General features: G+C 46.9%; 1 protein-coding gene across 2 annotated transcripts; it reads left to right on the top strand.

Annotated features, from left to right (window-relative positions):
* The first annotated feature begins 425 nt into the window (after positions 1 to 425).
* On the top strand, positions 426 to 6,073 carry LOC125102650 (HLA class II histocompatibility antigen, DM beta chain). 2 transcript variants are annotated; one of them, XM_047734026.1, is made up of 6 exons: positions 426 to 705; positions 1,382 to 1,663; positions 3,181 to 3,465; positions 5,120 to 5,236; positions 5,396 to 5,431; positions 5,713 to 6,073. In XM_047734026.1, exons 1-6 carry the CDS (start codon positions 651 to 653, stop codon positions 5,727 to 5,729), a joined length of 792 nt encoding a protein of 263 aa, XP_047589982.1. In that variant the 5' UTR covers positions 426 to 650; the 3' UTR covers positions 5,730 to 6,073. The 2 variants fall into 2 exon arrangements, with proteins under 2 accessions (XP_047589982.1, XP_047589983.1); XM_047734027.1 differs by having other exon boundaries at positions 428 to 705; positions 1,471 to 1,663.
* Positions 6,074 to 10,075: the final 4,002 nt, after the last annotated feature.

Here is a 10,075-nt window from a genome sequence, read left to right as displayed (position 1 = left end):
ATCTCAACAGCCCTGTCTCTGCCACCTGCTCCAGAAGGGCCTTACAGCTCCTGCCTCCATCTCCCATCTCCGGGTGACAGGGCAGACCAGGGGTTATGCAATATCTTTCTAAGTTACCTCCCTCTAAGGGACAGAGAAGTTACCTAGTCTCTGTCTTTTGGAAGGATATTGAAGGGAAATAGTTAAACCGGTGGGCAGCCCAGGCTACGTATGTTCTGGGAGTATTGGGATTATTCTCTCCACTGATCTAAGGAAATCCATCTACAGACTGGTCTTTCCCACAGGGAAAGAGCTAAGAGACAGAATCCTTTAAAGCCTAGGGCAGGATAAGATTTACCTGGTAACTGGTGATGCTAGGCTGAAGCACTCAGTGATTTGTCTCCTATTTGTCCCCACCCATCTAACCCATCTGACAACTCTTAGTTTGGGACTGATTTAGAAGAGCTGGTAGGAACAGAATTAGTATCTAGGGACTGGGTGGCTCCAAATCACTCATTTATGGGGGATCAAGGAGTCGGGGCTATATTCTAGTCCGCTCAGGGTCTGGGGATCATCTACCCAGGCTGGAACTATTAGAGCAGGTGAGGACCCAGGGCCCTGGAAGAACTAGTCCAGGGCATTGAATTCCCGGTGTGTCCCCAGAGCAGAGCATGACCACACTCCTGCCTTTGCTGCTGGGTCTCAGCCTGGGCTCCGCTGGAGAAGGTAAGGGTTTCCTGCTTGGGATCCCCCTTCCTCTGCTCCTTTGGGGCAAGGGAGTCACTTGGATTTGGACACCCCAGACTCTTTGTCTCTCTGGTATATACTCTGATAGCACTTCCTACCTTTGTATCTTTGTTGCAATTTTAATATAATTGAACTGTATAATTATTTGTGTAATATGTATCTTTTGCTGGAGTGTAGGCAAGGGCAATATCTGTCTTGTTTATTTCTGTATCCTCATATCCTCAGCTCCTAGCACAGTGCCTGGCACATTTGTGTGTGTGCTTCATAAATGTATATGGAGTGAATATTTAATAATATATCCAGCATACAACAAAGCTGACTCTTTCCCTTGACCCCTTTTCTCAATCAATAATTCACCTTACTGAAGGTCTTGTCCTGGGTAAATTGTTGTGTTTAAACTAGCAAATAATTTTGGGCCATTCTTGTTCCCATACTTAGTCTCATAAAGAGGAAACGGTAACTAAAAACTTCTCTGCTGCTACCGTCTATTCCCTGACTTGGTGCTCTCAGAGACTTCAGTACACGAGCTTGGTCTGTAGATGCTGCCTGAAGCAGGAAAGCTACACCCCACTCACTGGGTGTAACTGGGGCAGGAACTGGGGCTTGGACTCCCTGCAGAGGTCTCTGAGCTGCCCCCTTTCTCTGGTTCCTGTAGGTGGCTTTATAGCCCATGTGGAAAGCACCTGTCTGTTGGATGATGATGGGACTGCAAAGGATTTCACATATTGTGTCTCCTTCAACAAGGATTTGCTGACCTGCTGGGATCGAGACAAGTCCAAAATGGTCCCTCTTGAATTTGGGGCACTGAATCCCTTGGCCAAGTACCTCTCAGAGTTCCTCAACCATCAGGAATCTGTGCTTTCCCGCTTGTCTAATGGACTCCAGGACTGTGCCACACATACCCAATCCTTCTGGGGATCACTGACGCACAGGACACGTAAGAAGAGAGGGGCACAACGGGGCTATTGGGAAGCACAGTTAGAGGAGAAGCCAGGGAGAATCCCTCCATCCCTCCATCCCTCCATCCCTCTATAGCCAACAGGTTTGAGATTTGTGCAGGAAAGAAGCAGAAAATATGTGGACCTGGAATGTAAGAAGAGTGAATGTGGACCCTCAAAGGGTTGTTGATGGGGATGGAGCAGGAATAAAGAAAGGGAAGTGATGTTTGAGGCCAATGAGCTGAGAGAGTAAGCATGTTTTCCTTCCATTCAGGGCATCTCATGATGCAGAGTCAAGTTCAACCAGGAGTGTGTCAGAATAACCAGAATACCTTTTTCCAAAGTGCTCATACCTCTTTGTCATAGGTTCTGATGTTTTAGGTCTGGGATGCACCCAGGCATGGGAATATTTAGAAAGCTTCCCTGGGAATTTCAACATGCTTTCTTGCCCCCAATCTCTTGCACTGAGAAGGACTTGAGACTGATAAAAGAAAACATGAAGATCTCCATTAGACAGAGTAATATGTCTAAAATGTGGCTTCTGGACCACTTTTCTCAGAATTGCCTGGGGAAGGTGCTTGTTAAAAATACAAGCCCTTGAGTGCCACTATAGATCTTCTCAGTGAAAATATTTGGGGATGCAGCCTAGCGAACCTGCATTTTAACACAATTTCTTGGATTTTTATTTAAGATTTTGTTTGACAAGCACCAAAGTAGGGACGCCTGGGGGGCTCAGTTGGTTGGACAGCTGCCTTCGGCTCAGGTCATGATCCCAGAGTTCCAGGATCGAGTCCCGCATCGGGCTCCCAGCTCCACGGGGAGTCTGCTTCTCTCTCTGACCTTCTCCTCGCTCATGCTCTCTCTCACTGTCTCTCTCAAATAAATAAAAATAAAATCTTAAAAAAAAAAAAGCACCAAAGTAGAGGCAAGCAGGAGGACCACCTAGAAGAATAAACTAGTAGGGAATGGCAATATTAACAATCTCATTAATTCAGATTATGTTAATCCAAATTTAAGAGAGTTAGATCTGAGTTAGGCTCATTTCCTTAAACTATCTGAGGGAAAAATGTTGCTTGATTCAGCCACTTAAGTTTGTTAAATTAGATTTGAGGACAGACATCTTTTTCTACCTTTACAAATCTAACCTACAATGCTTGATAACTGTTAGCTTATATACTTGAAATAAACATTTCACTTGAAATTATCAGTATATTACTTGAAATATATATTCAGTGACTTCTGAGACAGCTTGCAGTTCAGAGCTGGCTTCTGCTTAATGTGATCAACCATAATGTTGGATCAGGAATCTGAAAGAGCAGTGAAGGAATGAGGGGAAATAAAGAGCAAAGCAGGAATAATTCCAACTCCTTTTTCAAAGGGATGTGTGGAGGCATGGAGTGGGGGTGGGAAGGGTCAGTTGGCAAAAGTCATGAAGAATTGAAGCAGGAAAGAAACCGGGTTGGAGAAAAAGCCAGAATGTTGCCTTCTTTCACGACCACATTTTCTTCCTATGCAGGGCCACCAACTGTGCAAGTAGCCAAAACCACTCCTTTTAACACGAAGGAGAGTGTGATGCTGGCCTGTTACGTTTGGGGCTTCTATCCAGCTGATGTGACCATCTGGTGGAGGAAGAATGGGCAGCCTGTCCCTCCTCACAGTAGTGACCCTAAGATGGCCCAGCCCAATGGAGACTGGACATATCAGACTGTCTCCTATTTAGCTACAACCCCTTCTTATGGGGACACCTACACCTGTGTGGTGGAGCACATTGGGGCTCCTGAGCCCGTCTTCCAGGACTGGAGTAAGTGCATGGAGGGTGGGAGGAATTAAGGTTGAAGCAGAGAGCTACTGTGCATGGGTTGTTGACAAGGAACACCAACATTTTGGCTCAGGGAGTGACATGTGGACAGGTCCAGGGAATGACAGCAGGGAGGGAGATGCTGAGAATGAGCAGCCAGTCTGGAGGAACCGGTGGAGGGCTGATGACCAGAGATGAGGCCGTGGGAGATAGGAATGGGAAGAGTTACTGTTGCTGTTGCCATGGTGGTGTGGTTGATGTCATGTGTACATCTGGGGGTGGCAGGGGAGCAGCACGCCTATCCTTAAAAGAGGATGTGGTTTGGTGACCATGTTTTTCACAACCAAAAATTGTGATGCAACATTTTAGGATCTTCAGATTTCAACTATTCTGTTGTCTGGCCAGGAATGGGAACCGAAGGAATAAAAAAGCTTTCGGAAGAAACGGGACTTTCTCTCGGCGTAGGGGCAGTTGTGAATTTAGGCTGCTCTGTCAGGGAAGAAAAAGCCTGGCTGGCAAACACTTTGGTTTACATGCTTGGGGGCTAATGAACAAGGAACCAATGGCCACTGCTTGAACCCCAAGATTGGAAGTAGTCAAACATACCAAGAGATTTGGTACACAGATTTGAGGAAATAGAAGTGTGAGCAATGAGGAAGAGGAGGGGTATCTACGAAGGGCTGGAGATCCTAGACTGGATCCTAGACTGGCTGCTGAGATTGGGCTCCCCTTTGGGGAACGCTGTCTTGCTGGGCAGCTGAGAAGGGCATGAAAAGCAGAGAGAGAAACCCACACGTGCACCAGATCTCTCTTGGGAAAGTCTCCTCCACAGCTTGTGCCAGAGTTTCCTTTGATGATGGAATGTTCATTTCAGCATGGTGGGAGGAATCCAGGTGGGGTGGATTCAGAGTCTGATGGGTTCCAGGAAGTGGGAGCTATGGGGTGGGCTGGAGGCCGGTTCTGGAAATCTGGAGGTGGACAGGAGGAGATACCTCAGTAGTCAGATAACTCATGGAATGGGATCATTGAGAGTTAAGAAAGGTGGAAAGACATTTTAATAGACAAATACTCTGTTAGAGCACATAAGGGAGCCAACATAGTCACTATGGGGTAAATGTTGAGGAGAATGAGGAATCCTTTATTTTTTGGTGAGAAAACCTTCAGGGTGAAGAAGGGAAAAAAGGTGCCCGAGAGGCCCCAGTGTATTAGGACCTAGAAGCTCTGGTGCTAACCGTAGTGAGAGGGGTCCCCCAGGGCTGCTCTAGCAGTAGAGAGCTACAGGATGGGGATTTTTTTTTTTTAAAGATTTTATTTATTTATTTGACAGAGAGATAGATCACAAGTAGGCAGAGAGGCAGTCAGAGAGAGAGGAGGAAGCAGGCTCCCCACTGAGCAGAGAGCCCGATGCGGGACTCGATCCCAGGACCCTGGGATCATGACCTGAGCCGAAGGCAGAGGCTTTAACCCACTGAGCCACCCAGGCGCCCAGGATGGGGATTTTTGAGTAAAGTCTGTTTCCTTGGGTATAGGTTGGTGTGCGCCAGACTCTTGGCATTGGGCTAAAGCACCTTTGAACTTCCTAGCTGGAAGTCTCACTAAATTAAGTTGCTCTGGCAATGGGCAACAGATTGGTTCCACTAAGTTTCTATTTTTGCAGCACCTGGGCTGTCCCCAATGCAGACACTGAAGGTTTCTGTGTCTGCAGTGACTCTGGGCCTGGGCTTCATCATTTTCTCTCTTGGTTTGCTCAGCTGGCGGAGAGTTCGCTCCTCCGGTGAGTGCCGTCCCTGACCTCCTGTTGCCAATCTCACTCCCAATTTCTGTTCACTTTCTGTCTGTGACTGGTTTTCCCATTGCTACCTCATTTGTTGTGAGTAACGCCAGATACTTTTATCTACAGACTGTCCCCTAATCAGATATTTTCTTTTTCCAGGCTACGTTTTCCTCCCTGGGGCCAGTTATCCAGAAGGTAACATCTATGTTAGTTGTTTGCCTCCTGGTCCTTGGGGGGATGGTGGTGAGAAATTTCGGGAGTCAGTGTTGGGCTCAGCTAATGGTGTTTATAGTAGGGGCGAGGCTTCACCAGGATGTAGCCAAGAGCATAATTTAAAGTGCCATTGCTGGGATTAGGAGCAGGAAAGAGGAGCAACCACACCCCCTTCTTCTATCCAATGGAGTGTTTAAGGGGAGACAGAGGATGGGGTCAAGTTGGTTTGAAGCCTTATTATTTCCTTTTTATTTCTTCTGCAGGTCAACATGTCAGTTAGAAGAAAAGACCTACACCTTCTATACCACAAGCGAGGAGATTCAGAGTCTTAGTGATGCTGCTGTGTCCCCCCAACATCGTCAGACCCTACACGTTTTCTTGGATCCTGTGGTTTCTCCATCCGGATCTTTGAACTTCCCAGCCCACCCTGTGTACACCTTAGCATGCTGGGGGAACTCAATCCTGGGAATATTGTGTAATCAAGTTATTGCCCAAGGCTATATTTCTGGGTTGAATGTCATCTGGGGAGGGAGGTTAAAGGCCTTTCTGGAGGTCACAGTGTGCCACAGGGGCCAGTGAGTCACTGGTGATCATCTCTGAGGAATAAACTCTGGTGGAAATATTGTTTTTTTTTTTTTTAATGCTTTTTCCTGAGGAACTGGGGAGGGACCATGAGCAGAGTTATGGGTTGGGGGCAGTTTTCTGATCTATAATTCATAAAAAGAAATTAAACTGTAGTTGGAAGTCACAGAATCAGAGAGAGGCAGGGAATTGACAGATTACTTACCTCATAAGGGGTTTTAGGAGGATTGAGTGCATTCATACTTGCAGATGGTTAAGAACGTTGCTGGCATGTGCTGAGCCCACAGGAGTGATGTTAGTTATTGCTTGTTACTCAACTTTCTGGACCAGACATTGGACCGGGTACTTTACATGTATTATCTCACGGATCCTCATTGCAGCTCTGATGTGGATCCTTAGATAGGATTCAGGGGGCAGAGCTTAACTTCAGATGGAAGTTCTGGGTGGTGATTTCTTCCAAACCCTAAGTGGGGAAAAGCCAATAGCTCACGTGCGTATAATGACCCAGGTGCTGGGCTAAGTGCTTTGTATTTGTATCTCACTTTCTTCTTACAATAACGCCAGGAGAGAAAGGTTGTCTCCTTCCATATCACAGGTGAAGAAAGCAAGGCTCGGAGTGTGGATAACTTGCCCAAGATCAAAGAACAAATTTCCCATGGGATGTTTGTCTACCTTAGCTGGATGTAAGTAAATGGCTTTATTCAGAGGATCCTCACGCTAGGGGACACACCTCTCTCCAGAGCCCCGCTTTCAACCCAACCCGAGGGACGTCTGCTGTTGGGGTAAAGATTTCTCACGGTAGAAGGGAGGGTGCATTTTGTTTCCGGTGAGGGGCGACACCTGCTGGACACAGAAAGCGGGGCTGTGGCATTGCCTTTGGAATTGGAGTTGGACGCCAGACTTTGGGCAAGAAAAAGAAGCCAGAAGTGAATACAAATACTGAAGCAGCTTAGCCTAACGGAATATTGTAGAGGGAGAACAAGGGGTTATGGATGCATATTTGCATGTGGGTGTCTGCATAGGAATACGTAAGATCAGAATCTGATGAGCTGGGGGAAGAGGCAGAAGATAGACTGTAGAACCTTCTTGTGTGCTGCTATCCATGAATATGTGTGTGTGTGTGTGTGTGTGTGTGTGTGTGTGTGTGTGTGTGTGTGTGATGGGGTCTAAAACCCTTCATCCTTGGATCGTTTCTGTGCTGATGGGGACCTACAGAGGAATGGGGGAAGCACTGTTCTTATTCAAAGTAGGTGCTCAGGGTTTGTCCAACCAGTGAATTGATCTCTTCCACTCCCCTGGTTTCCCCAGAAGGATCCCTGTGATCAAGGGCATTTGTTCTGGAAGGGGTTTCGTGGAGGAGTCAATGGGAGGGGAGAGTGCTCATGAATTCAAAACGATTATTCTTTGAACAAGGCCATATAAGGTTGGAAGACGGAAAGTGCTGTGCGTTGTGGTAATTGGCAAATGTTGGCTCAGAGATTAATCTCTAGAAATTTTATCAGTTTTGTATTTCTTTTTTTTGCATTTACATACAGCATTTAATGATTAAACTTGTGCATCATGTAAATAATCTTCCACTTCTGCTTGACTTAATTTGAAAACTTGCTGTTTAAAGTCTTATGTTGTTTCATTTTCCTTTTTCTATTCATGATTTTTGTTTTTGTTTGGTTGACAAAGCAAATTCTTTTTGAAGTGCTAGTCTGGTGTTGAGGTAGGGCTTTAGGTGGTGTCTCTGCAGGGCTGATTTTGAGGGAGCTGCCCATCCAGAGGGTCTGGGTCTGGTCACAGCAGTGGGAATCAAAGTGACAGGACCCCCAGGGGAAGGAAGGAGAGAGTCAGCTAGTTGGATAGCTTCCAGTCCTCCTCTGGAGAGTCCTGGCAGGCTTCTCTCTGCCCTAACTTTGTGTGTTTGTGTTTTATAGGGATGGCTGTCTGTTTCCAGGTAAGGAGTTAGGAGAAAGTGCCACGTAGGTGTCCTGGAATCCAGGAAGCCAGACTAGGGAGAAAAGGGAGGAACTACATGTCCTCACATGGGGTGATGAGTGGTGCTTGGATGGAAAGAAGTAGGATACTGGTGAGCCAGCTCTAGGACTGTGTGAGGAGAGGCTCTGTGTGTGTGTGTGTGTGTGTGTGTGAGAGAGAGAGAGAGAGAGAGAGGTGGTGGGGGGAGAGAGGAGAGAGACAGTTGGGCTGTTGGATTATATCTAATCCAGGTGGTTCTCTCCTTTCTTTCTTTCTTTCTTTTTTTTCCAAAGACTTATTTATTTATTTGACAGATAGAGATCACAAGTAGGCAGAGAGGCAGGCAGAGAGAGGAGGAGGAAGCAGGCTCCCCGCTGAGCGGAGAGCCTGATGCGGGGCTCCATCTCAGGACCCTGAGACTATGACCAGAGCCAAAGGCAGAGGCTTTAACCCACTGAGCCACCCAGGCGCCCCTGGTTCTCTCCTTTCAATGTTTTGTTCATTTTATTTTTTTTTAAAGATTTTATTTATTTATTTATTTGACAGACAGAGATCACAAGCAGGCAGAGAGGCAGGCAGAGAGAGAGAGGAGGAAGCAGGCTCCCTGCTGAGCAGAGAGCCCGATGCGGGGCTTGATCCCAGGACCCTGAGATCATGACCTGAGTCCAAGGCAGCGGCTTAACCCACTGAGCCACCCAGGCACCCCTGTTTTGTTCATTTTAAAAGCTGAACTTGGAGTTGGAATTGACTTTAAGGGTCATCTAGTCCAACTGTCCACCCATGAAGGGCTGGTTCTGTGTTCCCAAGGGCACACACAAGGCAGGGAGTCCCTTCAACCCTTGGGGCGGATACCAATACTTTAGAGAACTGTGTTGATTTCAAGTTTGAGGTTCCTCTTTTGATATGATCTCAATCATATGTGGGATCTAAAAATACCGCAACAAACTAATAAACAAACAAAAAGCTGAATCGGACCTATAAATACAGGAGAACAAACTTGTGGTTGCCAGAGGGGAGGGGGGCCAGGGGCTGGGTAACATGGGTGAAGGGGAGTGGGAGACGCAGGCTTCCAGTTACAGAATGAATGAGTCACAGGGATAAAAGCCACAGCGTGAGGAATATAGTGAATGATATGGTAATAACGTTGTGTGGTGACAGAGGGCAGCTACACTTGTGAGCACAGTTAGAAAGTATAGAGAAGTTGAACCACTATGTCCTACACCTGAAACAAAGGCAACATTGTGTGTCAACTACACTCAGATTAAAAAAAAAAAAAAAAGACAATGGGAATGAAACTCAAATTTATCACGGGAGGGTAGATCCTCCGTGCTTTTTTCCTGGGTGACAACATGCCCCTGGGTTCCAGCTTCTCTTTGTTTCCTTACTCATGTACACAGTCATGCGAAAAGACCAGAAAAAAGCCTGGTATTTAATCTCCATATTTATTTAGGAAAACTACTTTGCCAGGCCAGTCCCCAGGGGCTACAGAGAGTGGAAAGACCCCAAACTGAAAAAGATTGCTCCCCGAGGAGGGACTCACCTGCCCTCCTGACCCTTCCTCTCCCAAGTTTCAAATGAGGTTTCTAAGAGCCTTTGGCCAGACTGGTCAGAGGAAGGAAATGAGGAAAGAAATGACTTTCATAGTCCCAGGGCCTCAACAGAAAACAGATGGCACACTCGAAATAAGACAGTTTAAGGGGAGTCTATTTACAAGGAAGCATTCCCAAAGAAGTAGGTGGGGGATAGCGCCATGTAACCTGGGGGTAGCAGCAGTTGACCTGTCACTACCCCAAGATTGAAAGAGGCAAGGGACTGGAGGGGTTATCAGAATTCAGAAGGAGAGCCAGTCCTACAGTGTCACTAGCTTGCCAGCAACAGTCAAGGGACACAGGCAGTCTAAGGTGACCTTGCGAAGGAACCAAAGGAGTAAAGACCTTGACTTCGAGCTCTGCCTGCCTCCACTCTCAGAGCCCGGCTGAAAGCAAGGGGAAGCCAAGGAGTTCGGGAACCGTGATGTCTTACAGGCCAGCACCTGGGACATACCCCAGGTGGAGAAATGTGGATCTAGAAGGACAGATGTAG

The sequence above is a fragment of the Lutra lutra genome, chromosome 6, assembly GCF_902655055.1.
Source record: "Lutra lutra chromosome 6, mLutLut1.2, whole genome shotgun sequence".
Taxonomy (NCBI): Eukaryota; Metazoa; Chordata; class Mammalia; order Carnivora; family Mustelidae; genus Lutra; species Lutra lutra.
Note: the sequence above shows the minus strand (reverse complement) of the source record. Positions and strands in the feature narration are given on the sequence as shown.

Coding starts and splice junctions, on each gene's coding strand:
- LOC125102650 (XM_047734026.1), top strand. CDS start 651: ATGACCACACTCCTGCCTTTGCTGCTGGGTCTCAGCCTGGGCTCCGCT. Junction 706..1,381: donor CCTGGGCTCCGCTGGAGAAG/GTAAGGGTTTCC, acceptor TGGTTCCTGTAG/GTGGCTTTATAGCCCATGTG. Junction 5,237..5,395: donor GCGGAGAGTTCGCTCCTCCG/GTGAGTGCCGTC, acceptor TTCTTTTTCCAG/GCTACGTTTTCCTCCCTGGG.